The sequence below is a fragment of the Hevea brasiliensis genome, chromosome 7 (assembly GCF_030052815.1).
Source record: "Hevea brasiliensis isolate MT/VB/25A 57/8 chromosome 7, ASM3005281v1, whole genome shotgun sequence".
NCBI classification, from domain to species: domain Eukaryota; kingdom Viridiplantae; phylum Streptophyta; class Magnoliopsida; order Malpighiales; family Euphorbiaceae; genus Hevea; species Hevea brasiliensis.
This window is the reverse complement of record NC_079499.1, coordinates 57,809,693-57,836,268: the sequence shown is the minus strand read 5'-3', so window position 1 is coordinate 57,836,268 and position 26,576 is coordinate 57,809,693. Positions and strand designations below refer to the sequence as shown.

Below are 26,576 nucleotides of genomic sequence, written 5' to 3'. Positions count from 1 at the left end.
TCGGTACCTCCTCAACATGGACACATGGAAGACATTATGTATCTTCTCCAACTCTGGAGGTAGTGCCAACCGATATGCCAAAGGACCCACTCTTTCTAGAACCTCATATGACCCGATAAAACGAGGACTCAGTTTCCCCTTTCTGCCGAATCTCATAATTCTCTTCCAAGGAGAAACTTTGAGGAAAACTTTCTCACCCACTGCATACTCAATATCCCTTCTCTTCAGATCAATGTAGGACTTATGACTTTCTGATGCAGTCTTAAGTCGATCTCGAATCACCCTGATTTTCTCTTCAGTTTGTTGAACAATTTTGGGTCCAATCATTTTTCTTTCACCCACGTCATCCCAACATAACGGGGTTCTACATTTCCTGCCATACAAACCTTCATATGGAGGCATCCCAATGCTTGATTGGTAGCTATTGTTGTAAGCAAACTCAATCAAAGGCAAGTGTGTATCCCAACTACCCTCAAACTCAATCACACAATCCCCTACCATATCCTCCAAAATCAATTACCCTCTCGGGTGGCCATGCATGCGTGGGTGGAATGCAGTACTAAAGTTCAATCTAGTTCCTAGGGCTCTCTGAAGACTACCCCAGAATCTAGAAGTGAACCTAGGATCTCTGTCTGACACAATAGATACTGGCACTCCATGCAGTCTCACAATCTCATCGATGTATAACTTGGCCAATCTTTCTAAACTGTAATCCATCCGGACTGGCAGAAAATGGGCAGATTTAGTCAATCTGTCAACAATGACCCAAACTGCATCATGACTCTTCTGTGTCCTCGGAAGTCCCATCACAAAATCCATCGTTATTCTCTCCCATTTCCACTCTGGTACTGGTAGTGGATGTAACAACCCAGCGGGTACTTGATGCTCTGCCTTTACTTGCTGACAAGTTAGGCATTTGGATACAAATTCTGCCACATCCCTTTTCATACCCATCCACCAGTAATGCTCCTTTAGCCCTCTATACATTTTTGTTCCACCAGGGTGCATGGCAAAAGGAGACTCATGTGCTTCCTTCAAAATGATCTGCCTCAAATCAACATCATTAGGAACACACATTCTGCCCTGGTGTAGCAATAGACCATCATCTCTGATTGAGAATTCTGGTTTCTTGCCCTGTCGGACTTCTTCCATCAACTTCTGATACTTCTGATCATTCTGAGCAGCCATTCTAATATGATCAATCAACACCGTGTACATGCCATGCAAGCTGCATGTCGCCTCTCATCATTAATCTCTAAGCTGGCATGCAATGATCTTAACTCATGTACCAAAGACAAAGGAGTAATCCGTAGACTTGCCATAGTCTTGCGACTTAAGGCATCAGCTACAACATTAGCTTTCCCTGGCTGATAGTCTATCAGACAATCGTAGTCTTTTATCAACTCTAACCATCTCCTCTGTCTCAAATTCAGCTCTTTCTGGGTGCCCAAATACTTCAAACTCTTATGATCTGTGTAAATGTAACACTTTTCCCCATACAAATAATGTCTCCAGATCTTAAGAGCAAACACAATGGCTGCAAGCTCCAAATCATGTGTTGGATAATTCCTCTCATGCGGTTTCAGCTGGCGTGATGCATAGGCAATGACATTTCGATCTTGCATCAACACACAACCTAACCCATTGTGAGAAGCATCAGAATCAGTATATTCTTTACGGTGTGGGTAAAGTTAGGGCTGAGCTTGATCAAACATCTCTTCAATTCATCAAAACTCTGCTGGCATTTATCCGTCCACTGAAATTTTACATCTTTTCTAAGCAGCTTGGTCAATGGAGATGCCAACATGGAAAATCCCTTCACAAATCTACGGTAGTATCCAGCTAAACCCAGAAAACTACGAATCTCTGTGACATTTCTGGGTGGCCTCCAATTAAGGACAGCTTCAATCTTACTTGGATCTACCTTAATGCCCTCTTCTGATACTACATGCCCCAAGAAAGATATTTCCTTCAGCCAAAATTCACAATTCGACAATTTGGCATATAGCTGTTTCTCCCTCAAAGTCTGCAGTACAATCCGCAGATATCTATCATGCTCTTCTGCATTCCTCGAATAGACCAATATATCATCTATGAATACCACAACAAACTGGTCGAGGTATGGTCTGAAAATAGTGTTCATCAGATCCATAAAAGCAGCCGGAGCATTAGTTAACCCAAATGGCATAACCAAAAACTCATAATGGCCATAGCGGGTTCTAAAGGCAGTTTTAGAAATACTCTGCTCTTGTACCTTCAGCTGATAATAACCTGATCTCAGGTCAATTTTGGAGAACACAGCTGCACCCCTCAACTGATCAAACAAGTCATCAATGCGGGGTAATGGATATCTATTCTTTATTGTCACCTTATTCAACTGCCGATAATCAATACACAAGCGGAGAGTGCCATCCTTCTTCTTTACAAACAATACCGGCGCTCCCCAAGGTGACACACTAGGGCGGATAAAGCCCTTGTCAAGCAATTCTTGCAACTGCACTTTCAACTCTTTCAATTCTGCAGGTGCCATTCTATATGGCGTTATGGAGATTGGATCCACACCAGGCATAACATCAATTTCAAACTGCACCTCTCTTTCTGGAGGTAATCCTGGTAATTCATCAGGAAATACATCCGGAAAATCACATACAGTAGGGATGTCCCTTAGTGCTGGACTCCCCACTTGGGTGTCTATCACATGTGCCAAATATGCTTCACACCCCTTTCTAATCATTCTTCTGGCTAGTGCAGCCGAAATGATGTTTGATGGCAGTAATTGCCTCTCCTCGTGTATTACCACATCACCGTACAAATGGAGACCAAAAGTGACTGTCTTCAGTCTACAGTCAATCATAGCGTGATGCCTGGCTAACCAATCCATGCCCAAGATAATATCATACTCTCTGAAGGGCATTTCAATCAAGTCTGACAGGAAAACATGTCCTTGGATCACCAAAGGACAATCTCTATAAATTCTGTTGACCCGGACTTCTTGTCCTAACGGACTAGTTACTAGCACTTCAAAATCCATTTGCACACATGGAACAGCAAGTGAACTGACTATGCTAGCACTAACATATGAATGGGTTGAACCCGGATCAAACAATACAAATACTTCTTGATCAGAGATAGAGAATGTACCAGCTACCACATCAGAAGTCTCAGCCTCTTCACGCTGTCTCATTGCGTAGATTCTGACTGACGCACTTCCTTGTGCAGACTGACCAGCGTGCCACACTGGCTGAAGCGGTGCCTACCTCTGCCTCTTCCTCTGCCAACAGACTGTGAACCTCTAGGAGCAGGACTCTGAATAGATGCCTCGGCAGTAGTAGGAGCTGGACCATATCTCGGAGCACTAGTACAATCTTTAGCCATATGGCCTTTGCCTCCACAGTTAAAACAGGCTCCAGTGGCCCAATAGCATTCCCCCCCATGAATCTTGCCACAAGTCTCACAGGGGCGGGCAGAATGTGAACCCCTGCTTGACTGCTGACTAGACCTAGGGGGTCTCTGACCAGAAAATCTGCCTCTGCCAAATCTGCCACCTCGACCCCTGCTGGGTCCACTAAACTTCTTTTTCTTTCCGGAGGTAGCACCAGAACTCTGCTCAACTGATTTTTCCCCCTTGTCTTTTTCTAATTTCTCGACTTTTTCCTTCACTGGGTTTGCTTCTGCTTCAACTCTCTCTAGTTCAACTGCTTGAGACATAAGCTCTGAGAAGTTGCTGTGTCGAAATCCTACAACTTGCATCCGTATGCTGGGCTTCAAACCCGTTTCAAATCTCTTGTACCTTGCCTTACTGGTAGTAAGGAGACTCTCCGCATAGTGACTCAGGCGGGAGAACTCCCTCTCATACTCCGCCACTGATCGATTTCCTTGTTTTAAGCTCAAAAATTCTTGCGCTTCGATCAACATATGCATCCGGGATGTATTTGTCTAAACTCTCGATGAAGTCATCCTGTGTCAAGACCGTGGTTACGCTTGCCGTGGGGATGGTCTTCCACCAATCATATGCATCCCCTTGCAGTAGCGACGCAGAATATTCAAACTTCAACTCATCTGGGCAGTGCAATTTCTTAAACACTCTGTCCATTCTTTCAAGCCATTGCTCTGCCTCTAAAGGGTCCACAGTACCCTTAAATTCTGCAGCCACATACTTCAATAATTTATCATATTGTCTGGCTGGAGGCAGTGGTTGTGCCACAGGTGGTTGGGGTGGCGCTTGAGCAGGGCATACTGACCATTTGTTGAAACATCGCAGCCATCTGCTGTGCGAACTGTGCAGGAAACTGCGGCATTTGTGGGGTTGGTGCTGCTGACCCACTCACATTCTGCAAAGCTGGGGCTTCCCCTTGTGCCTCAGCTTCAACAGACTGCTCAACTGAGCGATCCCCTTCTTCCATTTCAGTCTGAAGTTAGGGTATCTCCTGAACAAGTAACACATGGAGATTTCCCTCCGTTAGTTCATATTTATGATGTAATGCACTGTATGTAACAATTATGGACATTGAGCAGTTGTACTTAACAAGAAAGACACAAATTTATATGTTAAAACATACTTCAAAAATTTGCTCTGATACCACTAAAACATGTCACACCTTACCCCTCTGTAAGGCATCACATGATCCCGTAGAATACCTAATAAACTACCGCACTTCACTTACCGATAACTCATTAAGTACCCTACAAGGGATTTTAAAACAATTTTCCTATTTTTGATAAGTGGTGAGCATTTCTAATAAGTGTTTAAAACATTTAGTTGAAATTAAAACTAATTAATATTTTTGGCCATTTTAGTTTTCATAAATTTTATAAAAATTTTGACAGAGTTTCCTCTGTATTTTGAGAAAACCGTTCTTGAATACTGTAAAAGCACTTCTAAAAGTTTTTCTCAACCACTACTTCAGTTTCACAATCAAACTCAATCAATTTCTCAAGATTCACAAGTTCAATAATTCTCAAAATACTGTCAATCAATATCATTCATATTTCATTAAAAACAAAACAATTTGTGCACAACCTTACAAATTTATATCAAAAGAAACACAAACTAAACTTTATTACAAACTTCATACAAATTTGTGTACAAGCTGCTCAAGACCCATTTTTACATGTCCATACATTTATGTGCAATATATACATCAAAAGAAGTATTCTGATTAGGGTATAAATTATACGAAGGCTTCAAGTGATGACTTCACACACCTCAAGACTTTCTGCACGCTCCTCTAGTCTCTGTATCTGCGGCAATAAAGCTATCACGAGTACTAGGACTCGATGGTGCACAATATACTAAAATAATCTTTATGCAAAACTTAAAGCACATTCATTCAAAAATTTGGCTAAACATGAAAATTAAATACAATCATGCATTGTGAGATTTTACATGTAAACCAAGTTCATTTCAAAGTATCAAAACACATTTCATAAAACCCACAGTTAGATCACGCCATTCGAAACAAATAGAATCTCAATAGCCAGAGGCTAAAGAGAAATCACATGAATCTCAATAGCCGGAGGCTAAAGAGAAATCATATCACAAGGCTAGCTAGCTCAAATATATGGATATCCATTCACATCCTCTTCTACTGGCACACCTCAACACTTCTCCAGAGAAGGAATCAAAATTCGAAACTAATTACCCCCACTAGTCGTGCTAGTGAGGTGTTCAAATATATGGTCATGACATTGTGGTTTCAAAACTTATCTTAACAAATTGCTAAACATTGTCATTTCAAATATACACAATAACTTTCACAATTTAAATCAAACATCATAAAAATGCTATAATCCAATATTTCACATTATTCAAAACATTATGCAAAAGATGATTATAAAAGTATATGTTGTGCACAAACCTCAAACGAGTCGCCTGTTGGCCTTGACTCGACTCCTCGGGTTCTGTCCCGGTATTCTTTTCCACTGAAACACGAAATTTTCCAATATTTCAGTACTAAAACTTAAAATAAATCCAAAATAAACTTAACTTCACATTTACCTAGCTCTAACGTGTTAAATTCGACGTTCTCGAAATTTTGTATTTTGGGTTACTATTCACTACACTATTCAAGTCAAATTATTGACTTTCTAAGGCTTAATGGGTATGGAAACTCCAACTTCACCCACATACCACATTTTGGTCACCAAACTTGTTGGTTTTGGTCATTTGTTTAAAGCTTAGGTCATTTTGGCAAAATTGCCAATTTTCGGTTTTGGTTCTCCGAAGTTGTACTGTTCCATTGGTCGATCTACTGTTGGAATTTGACAAAACTTCCTTCATAGAAAATGTTCCTTATTGTCTTAAGTGTATTCTCATTTTTGGATCACCCCAATCGGAGTTTTGTAGCTCAACTTATGGCCAAAATAAGTTTACTGTTCACATGTACTGTTCATACTGAGATTTTAGTCTTTGTGATTTTTGGTCCAACTTTGGTTAATAATTTGACCAAGTTAAGTTCATAATTTGGTCTCACTTTCTTCATATGAAATGTTTTACTATGTCTTAGGTTTCCATCGGTTCAAGAATCGCCTAAATCCGAGTTTTCTAGAGAGAGTTATAGCCATCCAAACATTGCTGCTCAATGAAAATTCTGAGAATCTCGATCTGAGTAATTTAATTTTGCTCAATGATTTTGAAAGGGTTAATGGCCTAATTTGGGTTGGTGTTCTTCATAAAAGTTTTAGGTCTATATCATATCTAATTGCTGGTAAAATTTCAGGTCAATTTGACCTACCTAGCTCGAGTTATGACCAAATGAACAGTTACCATTCATTTGGTCAGTTTAGTCTTGATGGCGACTGCAATCAATCCACTTTGGTCAATTGTTTCACCAAGTTTTGGTCAGTTTTTGGCCATGGTTCCTTAATGAAAATTGTGCTCTTTTATGTCTATTTTCATCTCTAATTGGTGGCATATCAATTGGACTTGTAAAATTTGAGTTTTGGTCCTTCAAAGTGGGTTTGGTCATGCTGCCAGCAGCATGACCATTGACCTACGAATTTGATTTTTTATTCCAACAATTCCCACACAACTTATTTGGTCATAATTGACCATTATTTCACTTCACAATAAGTCCAACATGCCATTTATGCATTTTTCCCAAAATTTGGTTCACAACCCTAGCATTTAAAACCCTAACTCATCAATTTCACTACTTTGTTGCAATTAATCACACTTAATGGTTTTAATACTAATCATTCAACCAAGAAAGGTTTCTAAACTCATTCAAATGTATCATATCCATGCAAATCATATTCCTCTCAAGCTGCCCAAAATTTCAGTTTAATTCTTCCCCCATATTTGTTTCATTTAAATCAAGTTCTAAGCTCACTTTCAACCATCACATGTGCATTTGAATGGATAAATGAAGAGTTTAGCATACTAACCTTAGGTGAACCTTAAATCTTCACTTTTTGTTCTTCTTCTTCCTTCTTCTTCTTGCTTTCTTATGCTTCTTCTATACTCTTCAAGATGCAATAATGAAATTCATGTGGAGAATTTTAGGGAAAGCATGTTTAATTTAGGGTTTCAAAAGCTTGGTTAGACTTATCCATGGTGGAAGATGAAATAAGTGAGAGGGAAGAGTGAGTCACGTTTTTCCTTTTGAAGATGATGAATTTATTTTTTTTTTCTTTTGTTTCTTTTATTTATTTTGCTATGGAAGACCATAAATATCAAATTTAATAAATATTTAATAAATTTGTTTATGACATCATTAATGATGTCATCAACTTTGACTTTTCCAACCTCTTTCCTTTTCTTTTTTTTTTTTTCTATTTATTTCTCTATTAGTTCTTTAATTTTATTCTCGATTCCGAAATTTTCTTTTCTTCGATTTTATTTGACAGTTAGGTCATGAGTCAGCTCTCGGGGTCAATTGACCAAATTGCCCCTCGCCGATTCATCCCGGTTTGCAAATAATCTAATATTTCTTCCGGCTCCCTGACCTAATTATTTGACTGGCTTAACAGTTCTTTTTCATGGTTTTCTCTTTTCCACTGTGTTCATAAGGGTCCTAAGGACCGCAGCGTCACTTTTTACGGTTCGAAATTTGAGTTTAGAATGACTTCGCAGTCATTCCCGAGGAGGTCACTCATCGTTGTGACTCTCGGCTCGTTTAACCTCTTATGTTCTATTTTTCTTATTTATAGTTAACTAATTAAACATTACTAATTATTTGTGTTTATGGCTTCTCAAATTGTCTTAAGTGTGGCCCTAATCCCATTAATTGTCCGGATCGACACCGGTCACCGGAACAGTGAAATATACCAGGCTAGACAACGGGGGTGTTACAATTTATTCGTGCAAAATTTGTTTCAATTCTCTTAATTTCACACTCATTTCATACTCCACATGATGTATACACAAAGTTTTAAGGATGAATTGGCACTAACCTTATTGTGTACCAATCCAAGCTTGACAAACTCCTTTATTTTCACTTCTTTTTATTGCCCAAGTCTTGCTCTAGTGGTGATGACAAATTTTTATGAAGCCAACAAGTAATTTTATGGTGTGTTAGTAAGGAAAATTTAGAGAGAAGGAAGAACAAAAATGGTGGTGATAGAGAGAGATGAGGTTTGGCTGAAATGAGGAAGAAGCTGCTGGAATTTGTTTTATTTTTGTCCCATTATTATGTCATTTTTGTCCCTTTAATTTATTTTTCAAGTGGTGATTGGGTGGAGGCATTGTAATGACATGAGCATAAGGTCATAATTCCAAATTTAACTCATTTTCTCTTCTTTTCTTTTCTACTCATTTTCAATTTATTTTTTAGCAATATTTATTCATATTTTATGTCATAATAATTATTAACTTAACTGAACAAGTCGGTCAAAAATCATCTTCAAAGACGAAATGATCAAAATGCCCTCCGTTTGGCTTATTGAGCCAAAATAGTATGTATCAATTGGAAATTTTTTCTAAGCCTTTTTTTGGCATTCTAATGCCATAGAAACCTCAATGACTCTTTTCTAGAGTCTCAAAAATTATTTCATGAATTTTCTCCTGGGTTTAGAGCTTCTAGCTGTGAAAACAGCAACTTCCTACTGGGTTACCTATCGCTAGGGCACCGGCTAATTTAACTTGATTGTATTTTATTTCTAAAATTTTTCCTAAATTTTTCTTATTAATATTTAAGTTATTTATGATTCCTTACTCTAGTCTAAATATTTTTCCAGACGTTCTAACTGTCCAGACCGAAATTGGTCACTAAAATAGTAGAATGTATGAAATTACTACAGTGAGAGTATTACAAGCCCACCTTATTTATGTGGATATTTTTTAACATTTAATTCTCGAATGAAATTTCTTTTATTAAAAAAAATAAAAATAAAAATAAAAAGAGCATAGCTTGGGGTTCATTGATAAAATGATTCCGTTATGGAAAAATTGATGCATCTATAGTTTTTGAGAGTTGTTTTACAAATTTTATTAAATAAATTTAATTTAATAATAAAAAATAAACATAAATAGATAAAGTAAAACAATTTTCGATTTCTTTTGTTTTTATAATATCGCCGAATCCACCGCCAAACCCTAGCGTCCCCTTCTTCCCGCTAGGGTTTAAGATGCAAAACATTCTAAAAGAAAACAGCCGTATATATATGTACTTTACGTATCCTTTTTGCAGCGATGAAATTTAATTTTGCTCTCTGCAACCTATATTCTAACCCCCAAAGCTCCAATCTTTCTTTTCTCAGACATGGTCGAGTGTATGCCTGAACCCACCATTGTTGAAGAAGACCGCCACAATCAAGCTTCAAAGTCTAAAAACTTGAAAGACCCACTTGAAGATTCAAAATTGACTGATTTATCGTTTGCTGATTCGTTTCTCGATTTTGACTCCATAAAGGAGTTTTTTGAAGAGAGCTCAGTCTCAGATACAGTTAGTTTAGATAAGAGTGATTTCGTGAATATTGACAAGGGCATGGAGATTGGTAATAATGGCTTGTCTATTGAACCACAGTCCAATCCAAGTTTTGAAGAGCTGAGGCAAATTGTCAGTTGCTCTAAGCCAATTGTAGATAGTTTAGATAAGAGTGATTTCGGGAAGATTGACAAGGGTATGGAGATGGGTGATAATGGGTTGTCTATTGAACCACAGTCGAACCCAAGTTTTGAAGAGTTGAGGCAAATTGTCAATAGCTCGAAGGCAATTGTAGATGGCTCTGGCTGTATTGAAGAGGAGATGGGCAGGGTTAGTTTGGTTGGTGTGTCAAGTCCCATTTGTAGTGATGAGAAAACAGTGGGTAATGAAACAGAGATGGGAAAGGTAAGTTTAGTTGCCGGGTCGAGCTCTGTGTTTCCTGATGGGAGTGTTGTCAACAGTGGCGTAGCAAGTGATGAGATGGATATTGGCAATGTTAATTTGCCCACTGGGTTGAGCACAGATGCTGGTACTGGAAGCCATGTGAATAATGTGGTAAACAGTGACAAGGATGATAGGGGAAGTGATTCTGAATCTGCTAGTGAAAGCAGTTCATCCTCTGATAGCAGTAGCGATGGCGATGAGGAAGAGGAGGGAAAGATGAGCGATGAGGAAGAGAATGAGGAGGAAGAAGTGGAGGGTGAGATTGAAGAAGGTGAGATAAGGAATGTTAATGGAGAGGAGATGGTTGGTAAGAATGATGATTATGAAGAGGAAGAGGACGATGGAAACAAGATGGTTGAATGGAGCGAGACTGAATTTGATGATATTGATGAGGAAGAGGAAGGGGATGCCGTTGTTTTGAGAGGACCTATTAGGTCAAAGAATGAGCTTACGGTAAATAATTGCAGCTTTGATGCTATATTTTTGTAAGAATTAATTTCTGTTTACATTGTTTCATGTCTGATGAGTTTGAATTAGTAGTATATTAGCTCATTAACTAAGTTATTGCGTATTTAATGAAGGCATATATGTTGCCATATTAAGTTCTTGTCAAATTTTCATTTTGGTTCATTAATAACAGATATTTTTGGAAGTGACTTAGGTTTGGAGGTTGGGATGCAAATGAAGAATTTATCATTCCTTGGAGCCTCTTTGGTATGCTGGGGTGGTTTTTACCCCAAGCCTTGCAATACGACAAATTTGCACATCTAGTCCATCATTACTTATTTATTTGATTTTGACAAGTTATGTAAACTAATAAAACTCAACTCAATTAAGTCTATATTTCAAAAATTTGGGGTCAGCTATATGGATTCGCTTTCTCTACTCTAAACGATTTTGGGTTAAATCCTCATCAGAAATGTGTAATGCTTCTAGGACATGTTGTACTACCCTCCTCCAAGTCAATTTAGGTCTACTCATTTTTTTCTTTCTATCCTCTAACCTAATGTGCTCTACTTGTTTAACTGGAGCCTCCGTATGTCTACGCTTCACATGACCAAACCACCTCAATCTCCCTTCTCTCAACTTATCTTCAATTGGCACCACTCCTACCTTTTCTTTAATACTTTCATTACGGACTTTATCTAGTCTAGTATGGCCACTCATCCACCTTAACATTATCATCTCTGCAACTCTTATCTTAGATGCATACGAGTCTTTCAGTACCCAACACTCACTACCATATAACATAGCCGATCGTATGGCTGTACGGTAAAACTTTCCTTTTAATTTATTGGGAATCTTACGATCACATAAAACTCCCGTGGCACGTCTCCACTTCAACCATCCGGCTTTAATCCTATGACTAATATCCTCCTCACATCCTCTATCTACTTGAAGGACTGAGCCTAGATATTTAAAGTGATTACTTTGGGACAGTACCACTCCATTCAAACTAACTCCTTCCCTATCACCAGTTTGGCATTCACTGAACTTGCAATGCATATATTCTGTCTTCGTTCTACTTAACTTAAAACTCTTTGACTCTGGAGTACTTCTCCAAAGTTCTAGCTTCCTATTGACTCTTTCTTGTGTCTCATCTATCAGAACAATATCATCCGCAAACATTATGCACCAAGGAATACTCTCTTGTATATGTTTCGTCAGTTCATCTAAAACTAATGTGAAAAGGTAAGGTCTTATGGCTGATCGTTGGTGTAATCCAATTGAGATCGGAAAATCTCTTGTGTCCCCTCCCACTGTGCGCACAATAGTAGTTGCTCCTTCATAGATATCTTTCAATACTTGTATGTACCTAATAGATACCCTCTTTTGTTCTAACACATTCCATAAGACCTCTCTTGGAACACTATCATAAGCCTTCTCCAAATCAATAAAAACCATGTGTAGATCTTTCTGCCCATCTCTATATTTCTCCATCAAGCTTCTAATGAGAAAGATCGCTTCCATAGTTGAACGACCGGGCATGAAACCAAATTGATTGAGAGAGATAGAAGTATCATGACGTAGTCGATGCTCCACAACTCTCTCCCACAACTTCATAGTATGGCTTATGAGTTTAATTCCCCTATAGTTTGAGCAACTCTGTGTGTCTCCCTTATTTTTAAAAATAGGTACTAAAATACTCTTCCTCCATTCATCAGGCATTTTCTTTGAGTTTAGAATCTTATTAAATAATTTAGTTAACCATGCCACTCCCATATCTCCCAAATACTTCCACACTTCGATTGGTATTTCATCGGGTCCACAGGCTTTACCCACTTTCATTCTCTTAAGTGCTTCATTTACTTCTAAAAATCTAATCCTTCTAGTATAATTTACATTCTTTTTTATTGTTCTATAATCTATATTCACGCTATTTCCATTTTGACTATTATTAAAGAGATCATTAAAATAATTTCTCCATCTTTCTTTAATGTCCTCATCTTTCACCAACACTTTTCCTTCTTTATCCTTAATGCACCTAACTTGATTGAGATCTTGACATTTCCTTTCTCTACTCCTTGCTAATCTATAAATATCTTTCTCCCCTTCTTTAGTTTCAAGTTTCTCATATAACTTTTCAAAGGCCTGTGCTCTTGCTTGACTAACTGTCTTTTTTGCCTCTTTCTTTGCTATCTTGTACTGTTCATATGCCTCATTATTATCACATTTAGGTAATTTCTTATACCATTCCCTTTTTCTCTTCACTGCCTTTTGTACTTCCTCATTCCACCACCATCTCTCTTTTGAGGGTGGTCCATGTCCTTTAGACTCTCCAAGTACTTTTCTAGCTACTTCTCTAATCTTTAATGCCATCTGTATCCACATATCATTGGCCTCCATATCTAGCTTCCATACTTCGAACTCAAGAAGCTCATTTTTTGAACTTCACTTGCTTTACTCCTTTGAACTCCCACCACTTTGTTCGAGCTACACTATTTCTTCTGACCTTACTTGAATTGTTCCTAAACTTGACATCCAAGACCACCAACTTATGTTGACTTGTTAAAGCTTCTCCTGGAATGACCTTGCAATCCTTGCATAGAGCTCTATTTGTCTTCCTGGTTAAGAAGAAGTCGATTTGGCTTCTATGTTGCCCACTTTTGAAAGTCACTAAATGTGACTCTCTTTTTATAAAGTAGTTATTTGCTAGTATTAGGTCGTATGCCATAGCAAAATCTAGGATGCTTTTTCCCTCCTCATTTCGACTGCCAAAACCAAAACCTCCATGAACATTCTCATAACATTGCCTATCACTTCCTATATGTCCATTCAAATCTCCACCAATGAAAACATTCTCTTCATTCGGTATGCTTTGCATTAAATCATCCATATCTTCCCAAAACCTTTGTTTACTCTCACTGTCTAGTCCTATTTGTGGGGCATAAGCACTAACTATATTTATTATTTCTCCTTCTAGTACTAGCTTTACTAGTATAATTTTATCTCCTACTCTTTTCACAGCTACTACTGTGCCTTTCAATGTTCTGTCTATGATTATACCCACTCCGTTCTTATTTATCTCCTTTCCGGTAAACCATAGTTTGTACCTTGAATTACCCACTTCCTTACTTTTCTCTCCTACCCATTTAGTCTCCTGAATGCAAGCAATATTCACCCTTCTCCTTTCCAAGGTATCCACAAGCTCCATTAATTTTCCTGTAAGTGATCCAACATTCCAAGTACCAACCCTGATCCTCCTCCTATCCTGTTCCTTCCTAATTGGTCTCATTCTATGATATCTTCTATTGTTTTCTATGTATATCTTGTGTTCTGTTCCACTATTTGTTCTACTATCTGTCCTATGGACTAACTTCTTTACCCACACCCGTCCATAATGTGGGAACCCTTGCTCACTTAACACCACACTCGGGCGCCGGCATGGCGCGTCGCTTTCGGTGAACGCCCTACACCCTTGCATATTTATCACTACACCCGGCCCGGCGTAGCGTCGTTAGTAGAGGGCGTCCCAACGTTTATATCATTTGAATCCATATCATAGGGTGTGACGAAATTTTTACGCTGGTTGTCACCTACCGCAACCCTCCTCCTTTATCCGAGCTTGGGACCGGCTAAGCACAAACTACTTAGGCGGAGTTTTGTACTGTTCATATGTCTCATTATTATCACATTTATGTAATTTCTTATACCATTTCCTTTTTCTTTTCACTGCTTTTTGTACTTTCTCATTCCACCACCATCTCTCTTTTGAGGGTGATCCATGTCCTTTAGACTCTCCAAGTACTTTTCTAGCTACTTCTCTAATCTTTGATGCCATCTATATCCATATATCATTGGCCTCCATATTCAGCTTCCATACTTCAGACTCGAGAAGCTCATTTTTGAACTTTACTTGCTTTACTCCTTTAAATTCTCACCACTTTGTTCGAGCTACACTATTTCTTCTGACCTTACTTGAATTGTTCCTAAAATTGACATTCAAGACCACCAACCGATGTTGACTTGTTAAAGCCTCTCCTGGAATGACCTTGCAATCCTTGCATAGAGCTCTATTTGTCTTCCTGGTTAAGAGAAAGTCGATTTGGCTTCTATGTTGCCTACTTTTGAAAGTCACTAAATGTTACTCTCTTTTTATAAAATAGGTATTTGCTAGTAGTAGGTCGTATGCCATAGCAAAATCCATGATGCTTTTTCCCTCATTACGACTGCCAAAACCAAAACCTTCATGAACATTCTCATACCCTTGTCTATCACTTTCTACATGTCCATTCAAATCTCCACTAATGAAAATATTCTCTTCATTCGGTATGCTTTGCATTAAATCATCCATATCTTCCCAAAACCTTTGTTTACTCTCTCTGTTTAGTCCTATTTGTAGGGCATTCTCCTTCTAGTACTAGCTTTACTAGTATAATTTTTTCTCCTACTCTTTTCACAGCTATTACTGCGTCTTTCAATGTCCTGTTTATGATTATGCCCACTCCGTTCTTGTTTCTCTCCTTTCCGGTAAACCACAGTTTGTACCCTGAATTACCCACTTCCTTACTTTTCTCTCCTACCCATTAGTCTTTTGAATGCAAGCAATATTCACCCTTCTCCTTTCCAAGGTATCCACAAGCTACATTAATTTTCCTGTAAGTGATCCAACATTCCAAGTACCAACTCTGATCCTCCTCCTATCCTGCTCCTTCCTAATTGGTCTCCTTCCTAATTGGTCTCCTTCTATGATATCTTCTATTGTTTTCTATGTTTATTTTGTGTTCTCTTCCACTATTTGTCCTATAGACTAACTTCTTTACCCACACCCGTCCATGATGTGGGAACTCTTGCTCATTTAACACCACACCCAGGCGCCGGCATGGCGCGTCGCTTTCGGTGAACGCCCTACACCCTTGCATATTTCTCACTACACTCGGGCTCCAATGTAGCGCGTTATAGTAGAGGACGCCCCAACGTTTATATCATTTGAATCCATATCATAAAGGTGTGACGAAATTTTTACGCTGGTTGTCACCTACCGCAACCCTCCTCCTTTATCCGAGTTTTGGACCGGCTAAGCGCAAACTAATTAGGCGGAGTTTTATGTAAACTAATAAAACTGCGTAAAAAAGATTTGTGATGATACTCTGATGCAGGTTTGAATTAGAATTTATTGGAGAACATTGTGGTGTGTCATATGCAATTTCAGAGTAAAATAAGTTGTATATTAAACAATTCTATTAACTGCAAAATCATGTGATAGCTGCAGCTTTTTGATCTTCTCATAATGGTAACTTTCTGTTTCAAGTAATATTTTTTTTGGTATTTCTATTTAGCATGTAATTATGCAATTTGAAGTGAAGATTTGGGAGGCTTGATTGGAATTTTCTGAACTGGATAGATTCACAAAACATGCTAACATTTTCCTTACTGCGAGGTTGCACTTCCTTGGAGTCTCAAGGAACTAATAGGCCAAGCTGGTGCAAACCATAAACCATCAAGTTTGCCTACCTTATTGTATAATATATAGATTTTTTCTGATGTCATCATAGTCTGAAAAAAAAATGTATGTTGGCAACATGCAATTCTCATGCGATTTTCCTTTTCCTTCTATTCTAGGCTGATATGCCATAGTTCATGAAACGGTTTGTTGGCGAGTCTAACATTGATTTTTTGTTCCAGTTGTTTAGTTAATGCAAAAATATAATACTTATTGTGGCTGATTGGTTTTAGAACTTGTCAAATATGGTGATTAAGTGCCATTGAAAAGCTATTACCAGTTGCTGACGATATCCTGACCTTCACCCGCCCAAAAAGGTCAAAGGGATATGCATAAGAATAATGACTGCTCTCACAATGCTATTATTTTAAGAACAAAATTATAAATTGTTTCATTAACTTCCTCTTTGAGGAGGTTTTGGTCCTATGGCTGAATTTATTATGTTGTTTGAGAACACGTTTAAACAAAATCTTATAATGCCTGTGATTTCCTTGGTCAAACACGCGTATGCTTAATCAGACTGCTGTCAGTTTACATTCTTAGCTGAGTAGTGGGTAGCTTAGACTTGATATACTTGGATTCCTCTTCTGTGCACATGTGCCAGTGCTTCAGTTACTAGTTGTGATTTATGAAGATGGTGTGCAGATTATGGTCTAGATGTAGTTATTAATCGCATATGGTTAGTTTTCTATGATATTTCATATTTTGTATATTATCTGATGCCGTGGAACAAGGGTTTTAATTGTTTCAACTGATATGATACCCAAACTAGTAAGGAGACAATCGTTGTGCATTGGCATGCCATTTCTTCTTTTTCGTCTTGATTGGAATAACTAATCAAGACTTTCCTGTGTTTCTAATGTTGGTGTGGCTATATGTTGGCCTTTTTACCTCCTTTTTGCTGTGTAGTGTTTGGAGAGCTATTACTAAACTAAATGTGCAGTTGAGTATATGTTTTATATACGTCATATTGCTGAATTGATGTATTATGCCAAAATTTGCAGGTTCTCCCTCCTGTTCCATCAGTGGATGCCACATTGCAACCGCATCATCAGATGCAGCCCGTTGGAGCTGTTTTGTCGGTATGTCTATGTAACGCCTTTTCTATTAAGTTCAATTATTTCATAGTTTTTGGATTTGTCTGATATACATTCACATGCTTTAGCTTGATTTTACGTTCACCACTTTTTCAGATTATAAGTGCCCAAGTCATTGTGGAAGGGGTGGAGAAGCACAACCCTCTTAATGAGGGTTCAATCCTTTGGATAACTGAAAATAGATCTCCATTAGGGATTTTAGATGAGATATTTGGTCCAGTTCAGTACCCCTACTACATGGTGAGATACAATTCTGAAAGTGAAGTCCCTGCTGGAATCTGTCAAGGAACTTTGATTTCTTTTGTTTCCGAGTTTGCCAATCATATTCTCGGCGATAAGAATCTTTACAAGAAAGGTTATGATGCGTCTGGTGAGAATGATGAAGAGTTGTCAGATGATGCAGAGTTCTCAGATGATGAAAAGGAGGCAGAGTACAGGAGAATGCAAAAAATGTCAAAGAGGGGCATGAATTACCAGACATTTGGAAACAAGAAAACCAATAGAAAGAAGGTTAATCATAGGAATAGCAATTGGAGGAATAATACACCTTCAGGGCAGCAAACATTGATGGGTGTGGGTCAGTCAATACCAAATCAGAACCAGCATAATAAATCTTCAATAGGAGCATCAATGAATAAGTGTTCATCTTCTACCATAGGACATGATTTTCATAGTGGAAGTGGCTTTTTCCCACCATTTTCATCAATGGCACCAACCAAGGGTGTTTTCCCGTCTACAGATGGAGTCTGGGTAAATGGATTGCCTTGTTCTCAGTCACAGAATGCAGTCATTCCTGGTGGAATTACAGCTAATAATATATCGTGGCCTGGACAGAATCAACTACTGCATCCCTGTCAGATGCCATTTCAGCAACAGTTCAATCCTAGTCAAGGGTCACTTCCTAATGGTCTCCTACCAGGTGGGCAGATTAATCTTTCTGCCGGACCTTTACATTGGCCTGGTCAAAATTCCTTTAACCTAGCAGCATTTGGGATGGGCTTCCAGATTCAACCTGCTCGTCCAACCATAAATACTATGAATATTGGAAGCCAAGGAATGATGTCTAATGGACTGCACGCGGAACAGAACAGTAACTTGCAACCACCTTCTGTCATTCCTGCTGTTCAATCACCTCAGCAATTTAATTTGGGTGCATCTTCAAGCCGTGGTAGGAAACCATATCATCATCGAGGAGGTAGTCGTTTTGCAGGTGGGAGAGGTCAGCGTCTTCAAAATTAAGTTAATTAGCTGTAGTGTAGCATTTTGAATGTCTCTTAAAATAGGTGGGGCTTTGTGAATTTGCCTGCTTTTTGTGCGATATTTTGGTATGATATTTTGCTGTATGGCTTGTTCTGCTAATCTTTATCAGTTTCAACTACTTGAGATTGAGGATGATAAAGCTTTTGAAATTCTGTGTCTGAAACTGGGCAACTTTCCTTTTTTTTTTTTCTAAAAAAAAAAAAAAATAACAGAATTAAATTTTGATTCATTACTTTAACAGTGCAATACAACACTGCACATCCAATGAATGGAACAGAAATTTTACAACCCAAAAATCATAAAAATAATAAAATTAGAGATCAAAATTTTATGCTTTTACATGGAAGAGCTCTAAAGGCGTAAATAATCACTTGCCAACAATCAGACATTAGACTTCATTGAATTCTTACTAGTCTACATTATGGATGCTATTATGCACTTTCTAATTTTGCCTTCATGTCCTTTGCAATGTACCTCGACGCCACAATCCCTCAATAACTAAAACTAAAACCTTCAACCACCCTTTCAATAAGCTCATCCCAATTGCAGATACCACCCTTTACGCATGGCATCAACTAGCCTAACCTTTAGGGTTTGCTCTTGGTTATACCCACGCTACCAAACAGATGCAGGCGTCCAGGGCCGGCTCTCCAAACAAAAGTAGAAAATTTATGCGAAATTTGATTTCCCAAATAATTAATGAAATCGGAAATGATAAAGCCAGGAGAAAGTAAATAATTACGGATATATACAAGCCAAAAAAATTGATGAAGGATAAATAACTAATTTCAATGTTATATAACAGCCAATGGGATGAATGCTGAACCCAGAGTCTGGAATTTTTCAAGTTTTAACATGAGAGAATGTCAGTGGAGGCTTTCTTAAATGTGGGACATGGGATCAGATGGAAGTAAATGATGACCATAAAAGGACCACCAAAAAAAGGGTAATATCTTCATCAGTGCTAAAAGCATCATTGGACTTAAGCTTTTGCATTCCTTGTGAAGTCGATGCAAGTCTGGCAACTGCAATCTGAGAAACGACAGATTTCACACCCAAAGCACACGCAGGAAGTGCAACCTTTGCATGTTGGGGACCGGGTGCAGCCTCTGTATACCCTACGACTTGCGCGTTCTTCTTCATCGTCGCATGTGATTCTGAAATTTCAAAGCAATGAATTTGCATTTTTCTTTGTTGGAACATAAAAATGCAAGCAAACACCACATAGTAACTTATCTAAAAAACACAATTTGAGTGCTTGCACATCTGTGTCTTCCTGCAAACTGTCAGTAATTTTATAATTCATGCAACTTATTCAAATTTTCATCTTCCAACCAAAAACAAATATACAATGCAAGGAAGAGGATCAGAAACTCCACAAAGAAACAGGAGGTGCATTCGCTTCCTTAAAGGCCACAAAGGAGGAAATAGAAGAATGAGCGTGTACGAAAAATGTTAATGGATAAATGAAACCATATAGAATCTGAAGATATAATCTGATGGAACACATCTAGTAAAAAAAATTCCAGTGGTTTCTTCATGCATTTCATTATGGATACTTATGATTATGGACCTAGAATGATAGCAGTATAATTGACTACACTATTGTGTTGGATGATGCTTGTTTACATTAACTTGTTACACTCGATCAGACTAGTCATCAACTCAACCACAAAAAGAGTATGGTATGGTTAATCAAAACACATTCTTCACAACAGACACACAAGATGGACAAGAAACATGCATTATAAAAGCAAAATCTATAGATCTATGAATGTACACAACTACAGCATCCCTCTCGTACAAAAAAGAATTTGACCATGTCAGGAATGATCTTAACATTTGAAGTTACATTGTTTCATTTAAGGTTTTGTATTTACCATCAAGCTATATACCCAACAAAGCTAAAATATTTTACTTCTATTCTGCACAAATTAATTCTTTCTTGAGGCAATTAAGAACTCTTATAATTAGTTTCACCATAAAGATTCTCTTTATTAACCCTCAATTATATTAATTCAATTACATTATAAAAATAAAAAATAAAAACTATAATAATGAGGACAAGGTTCCTCAAGGAATAATTTAAGCAAATATTGACAGCTACAACTTATTTACTTGGTCCAACGCATTACCAAAAATAGACTCTTGTCAATTCCATCATAAAAGCAACTGACAAAAAAAATAAAAAAGGAAAACATAGAAGTAAAATATTGTACATTACTAAAACACCTTCAGTAGTCAATAACTCAGAATGCACATTATATTGTTCACATGTCAACAAGGCAATATCACTCTTTATTATACTTCAGAATATCATACACTTCAATAGCAGCTTCCACTCTGCTATTGCCTACACTCATTTAAAGGTACATTATATAAGGTTTTGTTTCTATAGCATCCTTTATCTTACTCATATTCTTCCATTCAAAGTTGGTTTTTTTTTTCTTTTTTTTTTTGGTAGACTCAATGCATGTTCCTATTACCATCCAAGCACAATGCATAATACAAAAAATATTAGCCGTGAGATTTTTTTTGTTTTTTGGCCACTCATCATTACTCAATGCCAAGTTCATTGCCACATAAACAAAAATAACAATTTAGTGGTTGGTAGCACTAATATAAGTCTGCATATGAACATTTCATTTCGAAGGTCTAAGGAGATGGAGTCCACTTCAAGGTTTTATTCTTAATATAAACATCCAATGCTACATGTTATTTGCTGTAATAAAGAACTTAATGCATAACATGCAGGAAAAAACTCCTTAACATATGATACAAGTGACGAAGGCATACACAGCCAGTGAATCAATGGAGACAAAAGTAAGATGGCTTCTTTTGACTATATAAAAGGCGTGAGAACTAATCAAAAGGTTTATGAGCAGAAAAAACAAGGAAAACTTATTTATGTTTTCTAAATGACTATAAATTTCTTCTTTCACTAAATGTGAATTTAGTAATTTGAAAATCAATCTGATCATGGTCATCAATAAATTGTTACATTCTAGGAGTTCAACTTTGCAATTTAAAAAGCAATAAAAAAAAATAAATAAATAAATCAGACGAATGCAATAGGATAGAAAATGACCTTTACGTTGTAAGGATCAAAATATGACATAAATCATAAATCAGGAGAATGCAATAGGATGGCAAATGACCTTTCCTTTGTAAGGATCAAAATCTGACAAAAATCATCAACAATCATTCAGTAAAAGGAAGAAACATACTTGTCAAATGGCAGATCAGCACATTTCCAGTTCACATCAGCCAAAGCATCATGGTGAATTCGACACTCTTCTTTGGTCCGTAATCGGAACCTCCTTTCCTTTTTACACTTACTACAGCAAACAAACTCATCGCGATGACAAACTCGTCCATTACAGGATCTGTGGGAGCCATTGGCATTTTTTGATGCTTGGCTGTAGTACTTGAGCAATACTGTCTTTGACAATGGAACCTTTTCCCCATTAACTATGACCCAGACATTGTTCTTCCATTTTCTTGCTGTCTCTCTTCCAGAATGCTTCTCAAATGCAGCTGGAGTCAGCTTGTCTAGTCATCAAAATCACCATTACCATAATTAAAAATGGAGACCACTTGCAATTTTTCAACAAATAAAGTAATATGTGATATAAATCACCGGCATATAATGCAATCACAAAAATGATCCTGCAGCATCCTAATCCGCTATATTCACAGGAACAGAACATATGATAGTTATAAATATTTGAGGCAGAGTACAAAAACATCATATTAGAAAAAACTGCACGTTAAAGGGTCACCGGCAACCCTTTGGTGAGAGCTGTTACAAACTTACAACTGGAAGGTCCTGCCAGCAAATACACCACATAATTTTGCATAAGTCACAAAATGGACAGTTTACACAAACAGTTACATAAAACTTGAGTCAAAAAAGTTCCCAGGTTGACCATGCAGATGGAAGTTTCACTTTGAGAAGTGCACATGTAATTAATGTGATATGACATTAATAGTTGAAGCAATCCTCAGGAGTTTAGACACTAGTGAGTCAGGCACACTTGTTGCACTGTTGCAAAAAATAAAAATATATAACAAAGTGAAGGAGAAAGGAACCTGAGTTGTCAGAAGATGTATCCTACGAAACTTCAAGCTAAGGCTCAGCCTACGTAGCCAGATATACACGCACAAAAAATGAAGACAAAAATATATCTCGACTTAAGAAGCCGTGTGCATGTTGGTCCATTAGAATTCAAAACATAGTTTGATCCCAGCCAGCGAACGTCCTTGGCCTAAACTAATAGTTCTTTCATACAGTAAAGTGCGAATTTTTACATGATAAAATATAAGGACAATGAAAGATGGGAGGCTGCCATATAGCTAGAGGACTTGAGCGGGTGCTATACATTTTATAGATAGAGTGCTAAATGATACTAGATAAAGGCTTACTCTGCCTAACAAGAATCTTAGAACTCTGATATCAAAAGACAAATCTGAAACCTTGCTAAACGAAGAAAAGAGTATTGCAATCACAAACAATAACAGTAATGCAGTTTCATTCTTAAAAAGTCCGCCCAAAGATCAGTTCTTTAGCGAACCCACAAGCTGAAAAGTTAGATATCTGAATCAGAAGATATTAAGTTAGAGAAGTCCACAGATATAAGTGCATTATCTTCTGGCGTGAAGGCAAGCAGAGCTGAGTCTCTGAGACAAAACAACATACACTTAGACTGTATATGAAACAAATTCAACGCAGCAACTTGCAGAGCTCCATATCACTTGATTAAACAACAGAAAGCGACACCCATCAACGTTAAGATACATAAGACACATTCAACATGCATAAAAATCAAATTACATTTATTAAAAACGGAGAACAGGTGAGAGAAAGCAAGAGAAAGGTCGAGAGAGAGCGAGAAAGAGAGAGACCTTCATTGCAACCAGGGGTGCATTCACAGGTAATTTCAAGGTCACCATTGATAAAAACCCTAAGCCTACCAACAGCATCACCATATCTATGGCTAGTACACCCACATGTCACCTCTATGTAATCTCCACCTCTCTTGACGCCACTCATCTCTCTCAACTCTTCATCGCTAAACAATATCTCTTTCTCTAACCCATTCGCCATCTCGCTCGCTCTGTTATGGCAAACCCAAAAACCCACAGCGAGATCTTCGAGCCAAGAGCACCAAAACGAGAAAAAAAAAAAAAAAGGATTTTGGTTTGTGGGTATTGTATAAGAGGAAAAACCCAGAAAACCACAAACGGGTTAAAACAAGAGAAATAGGGAGTCTCTCATGAAGCCCGCATCTCCTAGAGATCTGGTGGAGAAAACGTTGAAAGTGTCACTAGAGAGACAGACAAAGAAGGTAATGTTTAGGAGAGATATAGAGAGAGAAAGAATGAGCTGGCTAAGAGAAACAAACGTCGTTGGGTGCGATAGAGAAAAGAAAGGGGTTAAAAGCCTTTTTATGTTGGGGTGTTACACATTGCTAGTTGCTGCATGACATGACACGAGAGAGAAATTAGATGAGAGAGAAAGCGAAAGCAGAAGGGGAGAGAGAGAGAGAGAGAGAGAGGGGTAGGGATGTGCTTTAGGGGCCAGGGCTATTGGCTTATGGGAAAAATCCCACTCATAGGAAAGAGACGAGGTTTTTATTTTATATAAATAACTCATATCCACTTGGTATTCAAAAGCGTTCACTCTGCTTCTTTTGCTCTCATTTTTTACTGCGAGCGGTGAAGTAATCTCCCAGCAAAAGAATAGTCAGTACCCCCAATGGTCACGGTAACTGTAAAATGATAACAATGGTTATCGTTGGGAGGCTAGTCATTATGAACAGCTGTGGCATGTTTATGTTGATGGGTAAAAAAACTAAAAATTTTCTGCTTTTACCAGCCTCAACGTTAGGTGTATGACTCGGTTGCTCAAAAATAAGTCAAAAGTCCCTACCTAGATTACTTCTGTTTTTTTATTTATTTAAATAAAAATAAAATTATAAGATTTCATAATTTAAAAATAATATTATATTACCATTAGATATTTAATTTATAGTATTTTTTTAATTTGCTTAAAGCGTGACACGACCCCACGAGGCATCAGAGCAAAAATTAAAATACAAAGAATTAGACACTGAGTCTAGCCAAGTACAAGGTGGCGCATAATGAGCAACCACATTTCCTGATCTTCTGGCAAAAAGGAAATGGATTTAAACTAGGGCTTAAGAAGTTTGATAATTGACTCGTATTTTCAATGGGACCAGATCCTTTGATTATTCTTTTATATGTGAATATGTACGTTTTCTGTGTATTATAATTGATATGGAAATCGTGTGTCCAATGGATTTGCTTGTGACATACTTTTCAATTCTTTGTTTTCCCTCAAAGTCTGCTCAGAAAAATAATAGGAGAAAAAAAAAAGTAAGATAAGTTATAAGATGGGGACAAACTGGGTTTGCCGTACCCGTTTTGGCAATGAATTTGTACAAACCAACGGTTGAACAATAATGACGAAAAGGAGTTTAGTGGTCTGAAAACGGTGCCGTAATTACAATAGTTAATTAGTTTCATTATAAATGATAATTTTTGTAACTGTTGTTTCAGCCATACTAATTTCCGCATTGTCAATTGTCATTGTGCGTATATATTAATATAAGAAACATTTAGATAAATGGAGATTTAAAATTAAAAAAAAAAAAAAGAAAAACGTCAGAATCAAAACCTACCACATTTGTTCAATTTTTTTGCTTTCCAATGATTTCTTTTGAATAAATTTCAAAACTGATTAAAAAATAGCATCCTGGTTATAAATACATTAAATTGATAAAAAAATATTTTTAATATTACTCAAAAATAAAAAATAATTTTTTAAACAAAATATAATTTAATTTAATATGTAAAAATTAAATTGAGAATACTTTTTAACGCTGAAAAAAAAAAGAGTAAGGTTGTCAATAAATTAAAAAAATAAAGGTATATTTATATAGCCCACATTACACAGACTAAAAAAGCTGAATATGAGGCAGAACGAGCAGTGTGCCCTTATTAAGATTGCGAAGATATTCATAAATAATTTTATCAAGGAATAATGGATAGCTTTAATATAAAGAGCATTATTGAGAAGAAGCTGAGGCAACGAATAAACGCTCTTGCTTTATATCAAAGTTAGCCTTCATTATGGTCCTCATTAGGACAAGAAAACAATAATTTTTGTGTATGTGTCTGACAAAAGACAATGATCAAATCATTATAACATATAATAACATAGACATGCTTATATTTAATTTGTTTTTAAATCTTTATTTTCCTTGGCCCATGATTTTTATATATTTATCAGAAAGCAACTACTTTGTGATGACCAACTTTGGAGAACAAAGCAACATTCTCTTGTTGGCCCTTCTTATTATGCAGATTACTTTTTCAGATCGTATTAAATTTATTTTTTAATTAACTTATATCAAAATCACAAGATTAATAAGGAAAAAAAATACTATATGTATATTAATCATTCATTCATTCAACGCGAATCACCTATCAGAAGAGGCATCTCCAATTTAATCCATTCTAAAAAAAGATATTGACTATATGGAATATTATTAAGAGATATAAACTCCTTTTCATAAGTGTATCTCTAATATAAATTTGATTTTATATTATAATAATTATTAAATTAACTGTGTGTATTGAGATTTGTATAAGATTAATTATAGTAAAAAAATTTATTATTTAATCTCTAAATTATATTATTAATAATGATTTAATCCCTATATTTTTTAAATTAAATTATTTAGTTCTTCATTTTTTCACTTTATCAAAATTAGAAATTCTTCCATTTATGTTGCCATTAATGTTAAGTGAAAAAGCAAAAATGCCACTCACTTCAGCTTTTCTTTATTTTTCCTTACCTTATAATTTTCTCTCATTTTCTTTATAACTTTCCACTTCCCCAAACACAACAATTCAGTCACCTTCCTCTACCTAAATTAC

At 36.9% G+C, this 26,576-nt stretch overlaps 2 protein-coding genes across 2 annotated transcripts; one reads left to right on the top strand and one right to left on the bottom strand.

The window, feature by feature from the left end:
- Positions 1–9,503: 9,503 nt before the first annotated feature.
- On the top strand, positions 9,504–18,774 carry LOC110651219 (H/ACA ribonucleoprotein complex non-core subunit NAF1). The gene is made up of 3 exons (XM_021806517.2): positions 9,504–10,763; positions 17,259–17,336; positions 17,448–18,774. Exons 1-3 carry the CDS (start codon positions 9,702–9,704, stop codon positions 18,588–18,590), a joined length of 2,283 nt encoding a protein of 760 aa, XP_021662209.2. The 5' UTR covers positions 9,504–9,701; the 3' UTR covers positions 18,591–18,774.
- A 586-nt stretch (positions 18,775–19,360) lies between these two features.
- LOC110651291 (protein ULTRAPETALA 1) lies at positions 19,361–24,122 on the bottom strand. The gene is made up of 3 exons (XM_021806618.2): positions 23,517–24,122; positions 21,839–22,163; positions 19,361–19,768 (listed from the first exon to the last, which is right to left on the bottom strand). Exons 1-3 carry the CDS (start codon positions 23,716–23,718, stop codon positions 19,594–19,596), a joined length of 702 nt encoding a protein of 233 aa, XP_021662310.1. The 5' UTR covers positions 23,719–24,122; the 3' UTR covers positions 19,361–19,593.
- Positions 24,123–26,576: the final 2,454 nt, after the last annotated feature.